The sequence below is a fragment of the Mustela erminea genome, chromosome 17 (assembly GCF_009829155.1).
Source record: "Mustela erminea isolate mMusErm1 chromosome 17, mMusErm1.Pri, whole genome shotgun sequence".
NCBI classification, from domain to species: Eukaryota; Metazoa; Chordata; class Mammalia; order Carnivora; family Mustelidae; genus Mustela; species Mustela erminea.
In genome coordinates, this window is record NC_045630.1 from 29,716,384 (window position 1) to 29,735,003 (window position 18,620).

An 18,620-nucleotide genomic window follows, 5' to 3' on the forward strand; every position below is an offset into this window, starting at 1 on the left:
GCCCACCCACAGGGAGCCAGAAAAGACAGACCCAGGGTTCTAAACACCCTCTTCAATTCCAACCCACTGGAGCCTCCTTCTGCGGAAGAGCCAGCTGCGCTGCAAGGTCTGGCCATCAAAGACCCTCCCTGGGGGTCAAGCCTCTCAGGGGGTGGAGAGCCGGTGGTCTGGCTGCTCCCAGCCCTGGAGGCCTGTTGGTGGGCACCTGCTGCGGGTTCGGCCACACTCACCGGTCGTGCTTGTTGGCCATGAAGCCCTGGCCCAGGTTTTCCTTGTAGAAGCGCTGGGAGGAGGCGATGGTGCCCGTTGTCCAGTAGAGCATGACATTGGTCAGCAGGTCGTCCAGGGAGAACTTCCTACAGAAACAGCCCCAGGAGGCCCCTCAGAGCCTGGCACGGCCTTCAGGCTGTGAGCCCTGGGGACCCCCAGCCACTCGGCCTCCTGCTCAGATGCCCAGGCAGGTGCATATTATCCCCGAGGCCAGGCAGGCTTGGACCTCCCCGCCGGGCACGGGAACCCACTCAGGCTGTGGGGCTCCACGTGTGCAGAGGAAAGAGCCATCTGGTTCTTCCTGTGGGGGCACATGGAAACCTGAAACCCCACATGCCACCTGGGCTCTGTCCTGCTCTTGCTGGGTCCCCTCATGCTGCCCTGTGTCCAGAGACCCCAGGAGCCCTCCATGGCCTCCCCTGTCCAGGTGCTGGTGCCCACCACCTCTGCCCCCCAATGCCCTCCCCCTACTCATCTTCCGCCCCTCTCAGCCTCCAGCCTTCCCTCCCAGAAGAGCCCCCAAATGCGCCCAGATCCATTAGCTTCACACCTTGCCCCCCGCCCCACTGCCATGATACCCCTTCAATGCCATCAGTCCCGTGCATTCTGGCACCCAGACCCACCTGATGGTCCATAAACCCCAGGGACACCAGCTCTGTGGAGCAGCTCCCCTCATGCCTTCCCTGCTCGATTCCAGATCTGGGGGCTTCGGAGAGCTGCACCTCCCATGCTCATCCCTTCACTGGCCTCCTCCAGGGCCACTCTCCCTCCCCTGCCCACAGTCTGGGGTCCATACCACCCAGGCCTACCTTCCTGTCTCCCCTCTGCCCCCCTCTCTGCATCCCTGCAACTGCCAACCCACACATGCCAACCCTTGTCCAGGTAGGGGCTTCCCACCAGACTCTGTCCGTCCCCCCCCCCCCCCCCGCCCCGGGTGTTGCTTGCCCAGCCTGCTCATTCCCCCCACCCCCCCAGCACAGAGAAAGTAATTTCCTCCCCTCGACCCCTCCCTGGGGCTCCAGATTGCCCATTTCAGTCCCTAACCAAGCAGGCACCTCCCACTCAGCAAGTCCACACGGGAAGCAGCCCGCATCTCGAGCCCCTGGTGGACGCGCACTCCCACAGATGCAAGTGCTCCCACACGTGCGCGCTCACGTGTGTCTGTATCCAAATCCATGTGCACACTTCCACCATCCAAATGGGCACAGACGCTCCGAGGCGCCCCTCCTCATTCCCTAGTCCCTGCTTGATGAAGGGCATCCCTGCAGCCTGGTGGGGAGCTAGAAACTGCTCCCTCTGCTGCTGCCTCCCCCCACTCCCGCTGAGCCCTGGCTATCCCCCTCCCCCACCCCTCCCCCATCCCCACTGAGCCCTGGCTGTCCCTGCTCCCCTGACCACCCCCCCCCCCCAGCCCTAGCTGTCCTGCCATTCCTTGCCAAGGACCTGCTGGTAGAACCCCTGTGCCGCCAGGCCCTGCCCAGCGTGGGGCAGGGAATGGATCCCACCCTGAGGGCTCGTGCTTGGGCTCATGGTGTGGCCCCCGCATTCCTGCCCCCATCCTCGGCAAAGTCAGTCTTTCCAAGAGCACCTCCTTTCTCTCCCTCCCACCTTCGCTCTGCTCTTCTCTCTGCCTAAACTCTCCTCCGTCCTTTTCACCTGTAAACTCCCACTCACCCTGCAAGGTCCCGATCAAATAGATTCTCCCGGTCATTTCCCGTCTCCCTCCCTGCCCCAGAGACGGAGCAGATCCTCCTTTCTCCAGACTCGCACAGCTAGGGCTCATTCGTCCAGTGCGTGTTTGTCGAGCTCAAGCTTCCTTCTAGGTGCTGGGGCTAGAGCACTGCCTCGACATGGTCCCCGTGTCCCAGGTGGGAGCCAGCCCCAGCTCACCCCACTCCCACCCCAGCACTGTGTCTGGTGCTCTGTGTGCCCCCAAAGCAAAGAAGACAGGGATGGGTGCTGGAGAAGCTGAGTCAGGGCTGACCTTGATGGAGCCTGAGTCAGGCCAGAGGCGTGGAAGTCACGTACTCCTAGGCTCCCTGCAGTCGCCTCCAGGCCTGGCTTCCCCAGGGCACACAGTCAGGTGGCCACGCTGGGTTCTTGCGGGCTCTGGAGGGAAGGGGTCCCTGGCTGCTCCCACCTCTTGGCAATAAAGGGGGCTTGATGCCCTCTGGACCCGCTGATCCCAGGAGGGGACTGTTTAGCAAAAGGACCATAGACATACTCCAGCCCTGTATCCCGTTCCTGACCGCTCTACTATGAGGCTTGGAGAGAGTCGCTAGGCCTCTCTGTGCCTCTGCTCCCTCATGCAGAGGAACTGGGGCCGTATTCACCAGGGCGAGGGTCCGAGGGGCACCCAGACGTAGGTAGGACATGCTGGCTGGCAGCTAGACGGCAGGGTCTCACCTCTCCAGGCCTCCATCCTCCAGGTCTCGAAACTCCGGGTTGGTCCAGGTAGAAAACTTCTCCAGGATATAGGCAGCAAGGCCCACGGGGGAGTCGTTCAGAGCGCAGCCTGGGGTGGGGAGAAGCAAGGGAGGGACTGACCCGGGCCTGGGACCAGCGAGCGGTCAGGGCCCTGTGTCAGGGTATAGCGCTGCCCTTGCTCCTGGGGCACTCATGCACCCCCTATCTACTCGACCCTTGGCCTTGGAACACTCATCTGAGGAAAAGGGAGAAAAAAATGCCGTCCCCACTGCTCCTGGGTCTCTCCATGGAACGGGTGGCTTCCCATGTTTGGGGAGACTCAGATGGAGTTTTGGGGTGCCTGTCTGGCTTGGTCCAAAGAGCATGCGACTCTTGATCTGAGGGTCGTGAGTTTCAGCCCCACGTTGAGTACAGAGATTACTTAAATAAATAAAAAAAACTAAAAAAAAAAAAAGGGTGGGTTTTTTTAGTTTATATGCTCTGATTCTTAAAAAATAAGAAACAGCCTCAAAGTCCAAATTAGGGGAACAGTTCCAAATGCATCCTGACCCCCTCCAACCCCCAGAGTCCTGGGGCTGCCGGGCCACAAGTCTCCCTGCTCAACTTAGCCTCAGGGTGCAGGGCTCAGGGGTCCAGACCCCAGGGCCCACCGAGTCCGCTCCAGCAGGTATCTGCCTCGCCTGACCTCTGCCAGCACTGCAGCCCGAGAACGAGCTCGGATCCCGCCCAGGAGATTCTGCCCATCCCGAGCAGCGTCATGGGGTTGGGTGAGGCCCCCTAGCCGGAAGCACGTACTCACCCACGGTGTCGGGCTTGGTACACTGGATATGCATGTAACCGCTCTCCCTCAGCAAGCTGTAGAAAACCTTCTCCCTGAAGGGGAACAGCAGCTCCATATCCCTCTGTGTGTAGCCGAAAAGCCGCGGGAAACGCCGTCCCAGAAGAAGGGTCAGGATGCCAGGATTTACAATGAAAGCCATGTTCAAGTGCAGGCCTTTCACGTGGCTGAGGGCAGAGAGAGGGTCTGGGTGAGGCTGACACAGGGCTGGGGGAGGGGAGATGAGCCCCCTGGCTGTGGTGCCAGCCCTCCTGGAATCTGCCCCTCTGGGGCCGCCCCATGATGGGGAGAAAAAGACAGAGTTTCTAGAATGTTCTGGTCTCCTCCGGGGCTTGGTCCTCCAGAAAGGTCCACTGCCTGACTTTCCCTTCCTCTACCTGCCCCCTCTGCCGGGGCACCTGGCTCAGAGTCCCCAACCCCTTGTGACTCCCAGGACAGAATCCACCTCAAGGTGCCCCAGGCCCAGCAGAGTGATGGGGGGCCCTCACTCCCCTCTCCCAGGCCTACAGACACCATGCCTGGTTGAGCCCCAGTGAGCACACACCAAGGCTCAGAAGGGGTGCCCAGGTGGCCCCCCTGCCCTGATGGCAACCTCCCCCACATGACGGGGATCCTCACCTGGGCACCATCTGGGCTATGTTGGTGCAGATCAGGGCCCCCCAGTCCCCACCCTGAACGTAGAATTCCCGGAAGCCCAGCCTCAGCATCAGCTTGTAAAAGATCCTGGCCGTGGCCACGGAGTTCAAGCCTGGTTTGGAGGGAGAGAACAGAGTCACGGAGGGTCACTCCCTGGGCTCCCAGGAAATTCCTCATCTCCCCCACAGCCCTTGCCCCAGGCTGGGGTAACAACAGCTCAAGAAGGGGAGAAAGCGGCCTGGCCACTGGTGTGTGCCCGGCCTCTGGTGGGAGAGAGGGTCAGTGAGTGGACGGCCACACAGCAAGGGGCAGTGGGCTCAGGCTGGCACTGTGAGGTTCTGGGGGCCTGTGCTGTGTGAGGGCCGGCCTGGATCAGCAAGAAGCACAAAGGTGACCCTGAACCAGTGCGGGGAGCCCCTGAGAGCCCAGGAGTGCAGGCCCCGAGGCCAGTGCTGGCCCCTGAGGACAAGCTGCTCTGCCCATCCCCCACCCCCCAGGAGAACCGGAGAAGGAGCGCTAGCCATCTGGGCCCTACCCCCAGGCTCCAAAGGGAGCTGCCCCTGCTGGCTCCCTGCCTGTGGGAAGACCTGACCCTCAGAGGCCCCAGTAGCACTCCGTACCCTTTTTGGAGGATGCCTCCGAGAAGCCGTAGCCAGGAATGGAAGGGCAGATGACTTCAAACACATGCTCCTCACTCAGGCCGTGGCTCCTGGGGTCAGTCAGGAGCGGGATGATCTTATAAAACTCGTAGAAGGAGCCGGGCCAGCCGTGCACCATCAGCAAGGGCTTTGGGGTGCAGCCAGATGGAGGTTGGGGGGGCTTCACGTGGATGAAGTGGATGTCCAGCCCTGGGGGACAGAGCACAGTCAGCCCACAGGGATGGGCGAGGCTGCAGCCATGGCTCCCCCTTTGTGCAGAGTACCCCCCTTCCCAGAGCTTGGGCAGCACCCCAAGGTACAGCGGCCACCCATGCTGGTGGTATGTCTACTGGGTGCTCCAGCCACAGGGGTGCCCTGCAAGGTACAGACTGGGACCATGGCCCTTACACATGGGAGCATGAGCCCTGCCTGGGGCTGGCCGGCCATGCACTTGCCAAGGCTGCCTAATATTGTGAAGACTGGGGGAGGGGTGCCTGGCCGGCTCAGTTGGTAGAGCGGATGCCTCTCCTGATCTCAGGGTTGTAAGTTGGAGCTCCGTGTTGGGTGTGAAGATTGCTTAAATAAAAAACCTTGGGGGAAAAAAAAAAGATTGAGGGGCACGTGGGTGGCTCCATCGTTAAGCGTCTGCCTTCAGCTCAGGTTGTGATCTCAGGGTCCTGGGATCAAGCCCCGCATCGGGCTCCTTGCTCTGTGGGGAGCCTGCTTCTCCCTCTGTCTGCCTCTCCCCCTGCTTGTGCTCTCTCTCTCTCTGTTTCTCTGACAAATAAATAAAATCTTAAAAAGAGATTGGGAGAAAAAAACCCTGTCTATCCAGCACTAGAGGCTGAAAGAGATTATAGGTTTACACTGGAATATGATACATTTGTTTAAGATGACAGTGTAAATACGTTTTTATTTAACATGTAAAACAGCTCACTGCCAATTGGTAAAAGCAAATCACCAAGTCAAATATCTCATTTTCGTAAGCAGTCACGTGTGTTGTGTATACGTAGACTGTGTGTATATGAACTCACATGTATATACATTTTAAAGTTTGGAAGGACAGACCACAAACACCTAAAAAGTAGCTTCCTCTGAGCAATGGAGAGCACGGGTGAGCACGAGAGGGGGGTGGTAGGGGCAGAGAGAGAACCAGACTCCTCACTGAGCAGGGAACCCGACAGGGGGGCTCGATCCCAGGACCCCAAGATCATGACCTGAGCGGAGGCAGCTGCTTAACGACTGACCCACCCAGGTGTCCCCAGTTATTTTAATTTTTTTGTGTTTTCTGAACTTCGTAATACTTCTAAAAGGGATATAAATTCAGAGCATAGCTTCTTTTAAGTGAAGATATTTTTTAAGGTTGAGTGGCGTGCTGGGCATTACGAACACATCCAGGTCAAGGGTGTGTGAATGGGTTCCAGTCCCCCCGGGAGTCTCTCCGAAGGCAGTCCCTTCCCAGACAAGTGACCTGGAGAGTGCCTGGGCATTAAAGGCAAACACAGCCTGCGCTGCTGTGCCCTGTGGGGCCCCGCACCATGACCAGCTCTCCACAACCAGCTCTCATTCTGGGCCACTGCTAATTCATTACATAAACAGTACATGTTTATCTAAGAAATGGAAAATCCATATAAATCAAAAAGGGGAAAATCACACATAATACGACTAACTGAAGAGAACGTTATGTTGTCTTTCCAAATTTTTAAAAGTAAATTTGTTATTTTGGAACAGTTTTTTTTTTTTAAGGGTGGGGCTCAAACTCATGACCCCAAGGTCAAGATCAGTGTATTCGGGCTGCCTGGGTGGCTCAGTCGGTTAAGTGTCCGACTCTTGGTTTCAGCTCAGGATGGAGCCTACTTAAAAAAAAAAAAAAAAAAAAAAGAAGTTTCAGGCTCCATGGAGACAGCCAGGCACCCTTATGGAACAATTTCACATTTATAGAAAAACAGTGAGGCCATACAGGAAGTTCCCACGAACCCACACCCAGTTTCCTGGTCCTTAACAGCTTACATTAGTCTGGTACATTTGTTACAAGGAACGAACCAGTACTAATACGTTCGTAACTTCACTAAAATCCATCATTTATTCAGATTTCCTTAGTTTTAGAAACATTTTTATTTTTAAAATTTTCTGGCAGGAAGAACATTTAATCCCTTCTCACAAACTGGTTCGCATGCCATCCGGCACCGCCAACTGCAAGCACGATGCATGATGCGCCCGCGGGTGTCTAGAACTTACTCTGGCATAACTGAGACTCTAAGCCCATTACCGAGTGTCTCCCCGCCTCCCGGCCCCCCATCCGCTTCTCTGCCTCTAAGAGCGTCACAGTTGGGGATTCCCCCCATCTGTGGGATCGTGCAGTATGTGTCCTCGTAGGACTGAATTATATCACTCAACAGAATGTACTCAAGGTTCACCCATGTGGTCATCTAGGGCAGGGCTTCCTTCTTTTCTAAAGACTGAATAATACTGACACAGACAATGGACTATGGCTCTGATGTCCTGAGTTTTTACCTAACGTCCTTTTCCTGTTCCAGGATCCCATCCAGGACCCCATGTTATGGTCTGCTGTCATGTCTCCTTAGACTCTCTGGACTGTAGCAGTTCAGAAATTTTTTTTTCCAGATTTATTTATCTGAGAGAGAGAGAGAGCCATGAGCGAGCAGAGGGAGGGGCTGAGGGAGAGAGAATCCCCAGCGGGCTCCCGGCTGAGTGTGGAGCCTGACTTGGGGCTTGATCTCACGACCCTGAGAAATCACAACCTGAACGGAAACCAAGAGTTGGATGCTCAACTGACAGTACCACCCAGGCGGCCCCAGCTCAGATTTTTTAAAGAAATACAGATCATAACTTTCTCTGAGCAAAACCAGAACCCTACATACACTCTACTTCCGAGCCTTTTTATTTGTGTCCCTCCAGGTTGCCCGCTCTCGCGTTCATTCTGGAAGGTCACTGTTCCTCCTCTGGAACACACTGCACCATGTGAGAGGGTGTCCACCTCGTCTGCGTGCACAGCTGGGCGGCCCCACGCATCCACACGTGTGCTGGTGTGCACGGGTGGTCCCTGGAGGCGTGCACATGAGCTCGCGTGTGAGGGAAGCGGAAGCTGTCCGGGGTGGGAAGCGGGGAAGGAGAAGGGGCGAGACCGAGGCTGTGTCCTTGCATACTGTTCGAATTTTAAATATTTGAATTTTAGGGTGCCTGGGTGGCTCAGTCGTTAGGCGTCTGCCTTTGGCGCAGTTCATGATCCTGGGGTCCTGGGGTCGGGCCCCGCATTGGGCTCCCTGCTTGGTGGGAGGCCTACTTCTCCCTCTCCCTCTCCCCCTGCTTGTGTTCCCTCTCTTGCTGAGTCTCCCTCTGTCAATAATAAATAAAATCTTTTAAGATAAACAAATAAACAAATAAATAAATTAACACACACATATATATGTGTATATATAGGTATATACATTTGAATTTTAAAAATGAAGAAAAATTTTCAAAACTCATACTTCCTAATTTGCCCTACAGGGGGCTTTCCTTGGCGGAGGAAGCAAGCCCCCTGCTCCCCAGGTTTCCCCACTTGTCTGTGGTGCTGTGGGCTGCTCCAGGCCCAGGATGTGGGCTCCTGCTGGGTAGCAAAGGGGACATGAGTGGAGGGGGTCAGGGACCAGGACCCGAGCCGGGACAGGGGCTGGAGAGGAAGGGTAAAGTGCCGAGCTAGTTGGGGCCCTGAACCTCGGCCTCCCAGGGACTCACCAATGCTGTCTTCTCTGGGGTAGGGGGGACAGGGTGGGCTGCCCTGAGTCCTCTGGAGGCCCCACCTGCTCACCCCCAGACTCTGAGGCTAGAGACTAATTTCCGGAGGGAGACCCAGGCCTCCTCACAGGACAGGGAAGCAAATGCAGAGCCCGGAACACAGGTTAGGGGCAGAGAGGACCCCAGAGAGGGGTCAGCTTGCCGGATGAATGAGGATGGCAGCAGCCAGAGGGAGGAGGGAGGAGGGAGGAGGGAGGAGGGAGGAGGGAGCCTTTCTCGGACCACGCAGGCTGGGGACCCAGGGAAAGAGAAGCACAAAGGCTGGCTGGGCCGGGGTCAGGCCGCCAGCCAGGAGCCATGGCTGACCTGCACACGGGTTCAGTCACAGTGGGCTGCGGCCCAGGATGACTCAATGCCTGAAGTTAGTCCCCGTGGAGCTTGCACTGTTCTGTGCCATGATGTCTGGGGGGCAAGACTTTCTCAAGCCTGCAGCTGCCAGGAAGGGAACAGCCCTTTAGTGCCACTCGCCTCTGGGTTTTTGAACATGCTGTTCCCTCCTCCTGGACCACATTCCCCACATAAGTGGCAAATCCCTATTCATCCTTTCAGTCTCAGCTTACATGCCGCCACCTCCTCCAGGAAGCCTTCTGTCACACTTCCAGGCGGTATGTTGGGCTCATGAAGCTCCCAGAGCCTCCTCCCTCACAGAAACCCTCACCCTGTGCTGGGGTTGTAGGCATCACCCCTGAGTGAAGGCAGGGAGCCCGCTCCCTGGCCGTGGGGCCCCAGGCCCAGCAGAATGCCTGGGTCCAGGAGATGCCTGCCTGTCAGCACCGGCTAGAGGACTGGGGAAGAGCTGGGGCTGCACAGCTGGCGATCCCAGTCACCGTGAGGAAGCCAGGCCCTCTGGCGCAGCCGTGCGAAAGGCAACCTTTGGAAATCACATACGAGGACCTGTATATACTTCAGCGTGGAGGAAATGGCTTAGGTCCTCTTGTGAGGCTCGTGATGAAGACATCAGTGTCCCCTAAGGGGCACAGCAATAACCAATTTATATTTAAAATTAGTCCTCACCTTACTAAAGTTACAAAATAAAGTTATGAGACCTAGCTCTCTATTAAGCCTCTGAGTTCAACTCACAAATATTGTTTTCTCCATACTGTTGACATTTTATTATTATTTTTTAAAGATTTTATTCTTAAGTCATCTCTACACTCAGTGTGGGGCTCAAACCCACAACCCCATGATCAAGAGTCACACACTTCACCGACCAAGCCAGCCAGGGGCCCCAACATTTCTGTTTGATTCCAAATCTTCCTAGGGTTAAGACATGCTTTTCCAACAGACAAACAGACCAGTGGAACAGAACTGAGAGCCTGTTAATAAACCCAGGGATGTACAGTCAACTAGTCTTTGACAAGGATGCTGAATAGGAGAGAAGATGGTCTCTTGATCAGCGGTGCCGGGATAACTGGATATTCACATGCGAAACAATGGAGCTGGACCCCTACCTCACACCACTCACAAAAATTAATCCGACATGGATCAAAGACTTAAAGGTAAGACCTGAAACCACGGAATTCCTAGAAGGAAACAGAGACACAAAGCTCCCCCGACGTGGGTCCTAGTGATGGTTTCTTGGATGTGACACCTAAAGTTCAAGCAACTGAAGCAAAAAATAAACATGTGGGACAACATCAAGCTCAAAAGCTTCTGCAGAGCAAAGAAAACCATCCACAGAGTGAAAAGACAACCTGTGGAATGGGAGAAAACACCTGCAAACCGTGTGTTTGATAACAGATTAATCTCCAAAATACAGAGAGAATTCATACAGCTCAGTAGCAGAAAAACCACCCAATTAAAACATGGGCAAAGGACCTGAACAGACGCTTCTCCAAAGAAGACAGCCAGACGGCCAACAGACACATGAGAAGATGCTCAGGGAAATGCCAATGAAAACCACAACGAGATGTTACCTCCCACCCGTCAGAATGGACACGATCAAAAGACACAGATGAGAGATACCCAGTGTTGTCGAGGATGCGCGGGAAAAGGAACCCTCGTGCTCTGCTGCTGGGATTGTAAATGGGTGCAGCCATTTACAGGATGGAGGGTCCTCAAAAAATGAAACACACAACGACCATATGGTCCAGCAATCCCGTTCTGGGGAAAATGAAAACATTAATTCAAAGAGATATCCGCTCCCCAAGTTCACTGCAGCTTATTTATAGTAGCGAAGTCATGTCTACGGATGGAGGGATGGATAAAGACATCGTGGTGCACGTGTGCACGATGGAATATCATTCAGCCATGAAAACCGAGGGAACCCTACCACCCGTGACAACATGATGCCTTCATCTCGCTAAGTGAGATAAGCCAGCCGGAGAAAGGCAAACACTGCAGGATCTCACTGATACGTGGGATCTCAAACAAAACAACAAACAAACTCAGGAAAAAAGATCAGACATGTGATTATAGGGGGGTGGGAGAGCTGGAGGGGGGTCAGAGGGTTCAAACCCCACATGTAAGGGAAGGAAGCACCGGGGGTGTCTTGTAGCCGACCCTGCTGTGGGACTTGGAGGGATGGCAAAATCCTGAGTTCTCGCCACATGGAGACAAGGGCTTTGTGTCTTTGTGTCGTATCTGTAGGAGCAACTGGATGCTAGCGGAGCCTCCCGTCCTTCAAAGCAGACATCAGCGAAACCATCACGCTGCACACCTCAACCTCGCACCGTGATGGGTCTCAACGATTTCTCCATCAAAGTGGGGAAAAAACCTTTTTCACTGAGGCAACAGTTCCCTCAGCCCAAGTGATCTTGAGGTGACCTTGGAAAGACTATCTGAGAGGCACCTTCCCTCCAGGAAAAGCTGTGGGACAACCTGCCACCCAGGAGGGACGCAAGGCGGAGGGCTGGAGACAGAAAGGGCAATCTTCCACGGGACCTCGCCTGGTGGGCCGAGCACTCTGAGCGGACACAGTAGCCCGGACTCCAAGGCCTCAAGACGGGCTGAGCTACCCGCGGCCATGGCAGGCCCAGACCTCTGCTCCCTCCTCTCCACAGCTGTTCTATCCAGATTCTGTGTTACTTTGGCTTTGAAATGATTCATGTGTTTTCCTGTCTTCCTCGCACGCCCACTAGATTGGTGGGGATTCGGCATCTTTCCCAGCAGAAAGGTGACCCTACAAATCCACCGGAGGACTGGCATTTGGGTTCTAAGTGGGGTCCGCATCACGTCCTGCACCGACAAAGGCCGCTCCCACAACAGACCGCCCTCCCCAGCGGCTGGTGTGCAAACGTACCTTCAATCCTAGTCTTGAAGTGGGGGTACCTGTTGAGAATATCCACCTGCTTCCTCCAGTCAAAGTCATTCCGCCAGTAGGAAAGGACTTTCTTCAGGTACGTGGAGTTGAAGCCAAAATGGAAACGCGCGTCTTCCAAAGGTGGGGTCAAACGGACCCTGTCAATCCTCCGGTGTAAGTCCTGGAGCAAAACACAGGAGCCGGGGAGAAACAGGGGTTGGGGGCAGAGCACAAAGCAGGTTTGTTTCCAGAACACAGAGTGCAGCTGGCCACCACAAGATAGCGTGAGTGGTCAAGGCAAAGCGGCCTCCCATCCCGCTGGAGGATGGGAGGTCGCCAGTCTGCAAATGTGCGTCCCAGCCAGTCAGGTTGACCCCAGGAGAAATCTCCTTGTTTCCCACAACAGTGGCTGTTCCTAAAGCCTATGTCGTTCACATGTTAAACAATTAATATATTAGGGAGAGAGAGAGAGCGCCTCAGTTGATAAGGGGGTAAGGGGCAGAGGGAGAGAGAAACTCCAGACTCCCCACTGAATGCGGAGCCGGGCGCAGGGCTCGATCCCAGGACCCCCAGATTGTGACTTGAGCTGAAACCAAGAGTCGGCCACTGAGCCGATTAAGCCCTCCCCCAGGCGCCCCTATGTTCTTCACCTTTGACTTCAGTATTTTTTTTTTTTTTTTTACTTCACTCTTCCCTATTTTTAACCATACGAACGATACGCATCTTTCATTTATCTAGGCTTACGCAGGGACCAGCAAATCTTTTTTGGTCAGAGGCCAGCCAGGAACTATTTTAGGCTTTTGAAGCTGCCCCTGGTCCACTCTGTCCTTGCAGCATGGAAGCAGGCAAGTCGCGGACGAGCGGACACGGCCGTGTTTCGGTAAAACTTTATTTACAGACATGGAATCCCTCATGCCATGTGATTTCCACATGTCTCGAGACAGTGTTCTTCTCTGGGTGGTTTTTCAGCCATTTGGAGACACATAAAAGCTATCCAGATCAGCAGGCGGCAGGACAGAGTTGTCCCACGGCTGCGGTCTGCGGACTCGGAGACTCAGCACTGGGAAACGCTGTAACTCCGCTGGGATCAAGGCACAGACCAGGAAGCCTGCTGGGCCAGCATCGGGCTAGGACATTGTCCGCCTCGGCTCAGGGGGCCTCCCAACCGTTACCTTCTCGGTCAGTGTCCCGAGCTCTCCAGCACCCAGGTTTCAGATGTCTTAGCTCTGGGTCTGAGAACCCAAGAGAGGAGTCCTGAACAGCAAGGCATTGGCGGTCCCCCCCAAGGAGCCTCAGCCTGCTTTCTCTTGGGTGTAGCCCAGTTTCTGCTTTTCGCTGAAATCTTACTTTTTATTGGCACTTCGTACGGCATGTACCCTTAGTAAACCCTCAGTTCCTTTTCCTGTGTGCCCACTTCTTCTCTAGATTATGGGACTGGGAGTGAATGGCGGGCAGGACTTCTCCCTTCTCCGGAAGCCCAGCACCATACCTGCATACAGCAGGTGCTCCAATATGCACAGAACGAAAGCAAGAATGGGCAGGGCCGCCCTGGGTCCCACTCACCCTCCTGGGCCAGCAGCCCACCCCACCCGGCACCCCAGACTCCAGCGTGTGGGAGAGGGGTGCACGCTCCGGGGTTGGATGGACCTGAGCCCAAATCCTGCTTATCATCTCGGTCACCTGGAGCCCATTGCTTTGTCCAAGCTCCAATTCCTGTGTCCGTAGAGGAGACAACAGTCTTCAGCCTACAGGGTCACTGCGGGGACTGCACAGGACCACGAGCCCCTGCCCCCCAAGCAGGCATATAATGAATGCTGACCCTGACAGCATCTGACATCACCGCAGCCTTGCTTCTTCTCACTCAGGATCTCCGCCCGAGCCCCGGTGAGAACCTGCTGGCCTTCTGCCAGCTCACTCCCAGGGCTTCCCCCGGCTTTTCCCTTTCCTTGGATGCACGTGCCGGGGACAGTTGTCACCACCCCCTCACCTGGGCATGGCTGGAACTTGGGCAGGGATGGAGGTCCTGCCCGAGGAGGGAGGAGTAGAGGGGACGGGTAAGCAGAGGGGGCAGGCTGGACATGTCTCTCTGGGCACCTGCCCAGTGGGGGGAGAGTGGCGGGAAACCTGCTCCCTGGCCCGTCCCCGCAGCGGGGGAGCCCCAGCAGGCGCCTCGCTGCCCTCCCCCCTGCTCAGCCCCGCCTGCAGAAGCTGCCTTACCTGGATCTCCTCCTCAGAGGTCTCTACCTTGAAAGGGCGGATGCTGCTATCCTCCGCGGCTGCGGGCCTTGCCCCGGGCCCCCACCACCCATCTTCAAGAGGCAATGTTTCCTCCTTGTCCCGGGAGACAAACCAGTAGATGACAAAGCCCAGCACGGAGGTGAGGAGAATCTCCAGCCACATGATTCCTGCAAGAGCCAGGAGTGTCCGTCAGCCACCTCGACCCCCGGCCACGCCTCGACCCCCTGCTGGAGACCCCGAGTCCCCACCTGGTCTCCCACTGCACCCTAGACATCAGGTACTTTTTTTTTAAGGTAAGCACCACACCCAGCACGGAGCCCAGTGTGGGGCTCGAACTCACGACCCTGAGCTCAAGCTCTGAGCTGAGATGGAGTCAGACCCTCACCAATCCCCCAGATGCCCCAGACCTCATGTACTTCTGACCTAAAAAAAAAAAAGAATATAAGCACAGGGAAGTACTGAACATCAAGAAAAAAAAAAAGACAAGCCTCATCTGTAAGCTCATCTACTGAGCTATGAAATTCATTCTTCGAATTGGAAAAATATGGATGCAGGGCGGCTTCTCCACAGCCTCCTGGTGTGGGGGCTGTCCTTCCGTGGCCTCGTGGTTCTCTGGTTCTCCAAAGGGCCTTCGGCTCTGGAAGCTTCTCTCCACCCTAGTGAGTGCCCCCTCCCCGCTGCCCCACGCAGTGCTGGGCTCCGGAGGCTCCACCCCTTGTGGTCTCCGGTCTCCATGGGTGCAGGGACCAGCATGGAGGCTTGGTGGGATGGGGGAGTGTTAGGAGGCCACACATCTCAGCTGTAATTTTAAATCCTCTTTAGAAGATAGGATTCATGGGGTGCCGGGTGGCTCAGTGGGTTGGGCCTCTGCCTTCAGCTCAGGTCATGATCTCAGGGTCCTGGGATGGAGCCTTGCATTGGGCTCTCTGCTCAGCAGGGAGCCTGCTTCCCTCCCCAACCCCTAGCCTGCCTCTCTGCCTACTTGTGATCTCTGTTGGTCAAATAAATAAAAAAAAAAAAAAAAGAAGGAGATAGCATTCACAAGCTGTACAATTCCCCCATCTCAAGTGTAGGATCTGTGATTTCTAGTTGGCCAGAGCCACAATTTTAGAGCATTTCCATCAGCCCTAGGCAACCACAATTCCGCTTTCTGTCTCTATAGACCTGCCTGTTCTTAGGACAACCTGAGAAGCTGTCCAAGTCCTCTTTGCTGAAGGACCTGCTGGGGCCAGGCCGAGGCCCTGGGGTTGGCTCCCACCCCACTGAACTGGGCTACCGAGGGCTTGTCCTTGAAATCCTGGTCCACGGACATCCAGAAATCGCTCAGCCTTCCTGCCCTTCCCTCAGCACTGCAGAGATCAAATGCCCTTTGCTGTCCCCATCCTACTGACGCAGGGGACAGGTGTGTGCCCCTCCCTGCCCCCCAACTCTGGCCGATGCCTTCTCGCTTTTGGGGGCTCATGGTCTGGGCAGGTGACAGGCAGTGTTGGGGAGGGCTTCCTCGGGGGGAGTGACTCCGTATCATTCAGCTCACCTAATTATCGTAATAGTCCCATCTTGCAATTGAGGAAATGAAGGCTGAGCAGTGTGTCCAAGCCCCAAGAGCCCATAAACGGGGGAGGCAGGTTCCCAAGCTGCACCGACATGCACCCCAGACCACCTCTACTCCCTGTGCTTGGTTACTCAGGGAAGATTTCTCTGCACGATGGAACTGTGGGCCTCTCGAAGGCAGGGAAGATGTCCTTTTTGGCCCTAAATCCCCTCTATTTCCCTCTAAGGTGGCAGGGGGCTGTGGACAGCACCATCTCAACTGTAAGGGATAAACCAGAATCTTGCAAGAGAACTGCCTACAGTCTCTCTGGAAAAGGGGCATAATCTACTAGAACTGGACCTTGACAAAGTCTGTGACTCAGCAAATCACCCCTAGGTACAGACCCAACCTAAACGCAGCCCAGCCGGGGAAGAGATGTGGAGAGCAAGGGCTCAGGCAGGTGCACGACACAGCTCAGGGTGCGCTGGGTCACTGCTGCAGGGACACTCTGTTAGGAGCCTGGTGCGGCCATAGTCATGGTCCCTGAGCCTGCAGGCTGCCCCTCGAGTGTGGGAACCCACCCGGGCTCTGACTCTTTACTCAGCAAGACCTGCTGATTTGGAAGTCACAGACGGCCGAATTCCTGGAAGTGGGAGTGCGCTGGGGATGTGACACACCATCTCCCAGGCCCACCACACTCCAAGTAACACACAAAGCCCTTGTGGGTCTGGGGAGACCCGGTCTGGCCTTCCCGGAGAACCCCCATTCCATGGGATTCCCCCCCAAAAGAAAAACTGGGACTACCTTGACTTAAGAACTGGAACATCTCGGGGTTTACAAAAAGGGAGCTTCTCCTGTTTCTGGTAGCTGAAATCCTGAGTGACCAAAGCACTCTGAGCATCTGTGGCCTTGTAACCTGGGGGAAACCAGGCCTGGCTCAAAGCAGGTGCTCTGGCCCTGTGTGTTCCTTCCCCTGAATTCCTTCCTATTGGTGTAATCTTCAGGCTGGCAGAGCCCCTGGGAGATTCCCACATGCCAGAGCCATGCGCAGGAAACTGCCACCGGGGAGTGTCCGCTCCCCAAGGACATGGCTTGGGAGGATGGAGGCAGCACGAGGTAGGGGACCTCTGGCTGTCTGCAACCCGCAATCCCCGTCCCGGGGCAGGTGCCCGTCTTTGTTTCCATCTGTCCTGAGAGGCTGCAATTCTCACCCCCAGGGACAGATCTCGGTCTCTTTGGCCGACACGTCCTCAGGGAGAGCTCTTGCATGGGGTCCGCTCCTGTCAGTGGAGAAAACACTCTGCCTCGCTCAAAACACCAGCGTTCAGGAGCCACCGTGAAGACTTCACAAGTCTCAGGTTCTAGAAGGAGCATGGCAGCTTCATGGGGCGGGCTCCTGACGCCCGAGCCTGGGAGGCACGCTCTGAAAGCTCCAAATCCATATTCGACCCAATTCCGTTGCTTTGTGTTGGTTGTAATGCATTTTCCCAGAACCCAGACCTGACGCTCTGCTGGGAGGGTAGGGGGGTCAGAGGGGAAGAAGTCTTTCCCAGTGGAAACATTTTTTCCTCAGAGTACCCTTCCTAAAACAGTGATTAGCTTGCCTCATAAGGAAAATGTAGTTTTTCTTATAAACCAGCCTGATTTCTTTCTTTTTTAGCACAGTAACTGGAGGACAATGGTCATGTGAGATCGTGCTCAAAGGGACCTTGACGACTCGGGTAAGAAACATGATCATATGGAGTTTAATTCTCCAAATTCTTCTCTGAGGTCAAGCTCTGAACACATACTTATGCAACTTGGGGAAAAAAATCAATCATTGGGGCACCTGGGTAGCTCCGTGGGTTGAGCGCTGCCTTTAGCTCAGGTCATGATCCCAGAGTTCTGGGGTCAAGTCCCGCATCAGTCTCCCTCTGCCCCACTTGTGCTCTCTCTCTGCCTCACTCTCAGATAAATAAATAAATAAAATCCAAAAAAAAAAATCGGGGTCAGTTTGCAATGAAGAAGCTAATTGGGCAATACAGTAACCTTAGGACTGCAGGTAAAGTACTTGAAAGGGACAAGGAAAGCCCATGGGGCTGTGAACTCATTTTCTCCTGCCTACCTGGGTCTGACTTACAAAGCCAACTCTTAGATACACGAGGTCAAATAAAGGAGGCGCTTCCATCTCCCACACGCATGGGTAAAATGGACATCCTTCTAAGAATTGAACTGAAGTCATCTTTCTGTTATGCTTGGGGCAGAAACCCAAATATTAAAAACAGACGATTCGTTTAAGGACTGAGACTAAAAGCTCAACTCTTTTCTTGTAACTTGAATTTGGTCTGTAATGGACCAGGAAGTCATTCATTCTTTTAAAGTAAATAAGGGATTTGGATTGGTGCCTTGGAAGAGTCTTCTTGGACCACAGATGAGCTCAGCAGACACCATGGGTGTGCGTGTGGCTGGGAGTTTTGAAGGCTACCCGGGAGTTCACGAGACAAAGTAGGAAAGTGCACGTGCGGGCGAGGAACGCCGAGATATACATCTGTGCCCACCGTAGGCACTGACAGTTGCAAGCTTCGGGTTGTAGTCTTTCCAGTTCTGTCTGTTCCAGCTGTCCCTACCTAGCCTCCTGGAAACTGCGGCTTCTTCATGACGATGCCACGAGTATTAACGCAGAAGTCTGGATTGCCGTTCAGATGTCCCTTCTGGAAATCCTAAGCCAGGACTTGGGAGCAAGGTGAGGAAATGTGCCTGGGGAGGTGGGCGCATTGTGGCTGTGGGAGAAAAAGGCGGCCTGGCCGGTTGCTGAAACCTCAGCGCCCTGCCCCCGCTGCCTGGAGGGAGTTGGGCACTCAGCAAACGTGCCCCCCCTTCTTCTGCTTCCTTCCTTGCTTGGAATTTTGCTTCTCATTGGCAAAACCCAGCTGAACACTGCATTTCCTGGCCCTCCCTGCAGCTCAGTCTGATGGAGCGATGAGGTGCTGACAAAGAGCCATAAGTGTGTTTGGGAAAGAGCCA

The 18,620-nt window shown here is 55.1% G+C and overlaps 1 protein-coding gene across 3 annotated transcripts in view; it reads right to left on the reverse strand.

The window, feature by feature from the left end:
* EPHX1 (epoxide hydrolase 1) overlaps positions 1-18,620 on the reverse strand; it is a 55,973-nt gene that overhangs the window by 507 nt on the left and 36,846 nt on the right. For all 3 annotated transcript variants that reach the window (XM_032319102.1, XM_032319100.1, XM_032319101.1), the window contains 7 exons: positions 14,066-14,253; positions 11,849-12,029; positions 4,792-5,019; positions 4,154-4,283; positions 3,497-3,702; positions 2,677-2,785; positions 231-356 (listed from right to left, as the gene is read on the reverse strand). In XM_032319102.1, the coding sequence (XP_032174993.1) occupies positions 231-356; positions 2,677-2,785; positions 3,497-3,702; positions 4,154-4,283; positions 4,792-5,019; positions 11,849-12,029; positions 14,066-14,248 (1,163 nt within the window). In that variant the 5' untranslated portion in view covers positions 14,249-14,253. The remainder of the gene's footprint in view (positions 1-230; positions 357-2,676; positions 2,786-3,496; positions 3,703-4,153; positions 4,284-4,791; positions 5,020-11,848; positions 12,030-14,065; positions 14,254-18,620) is intronic.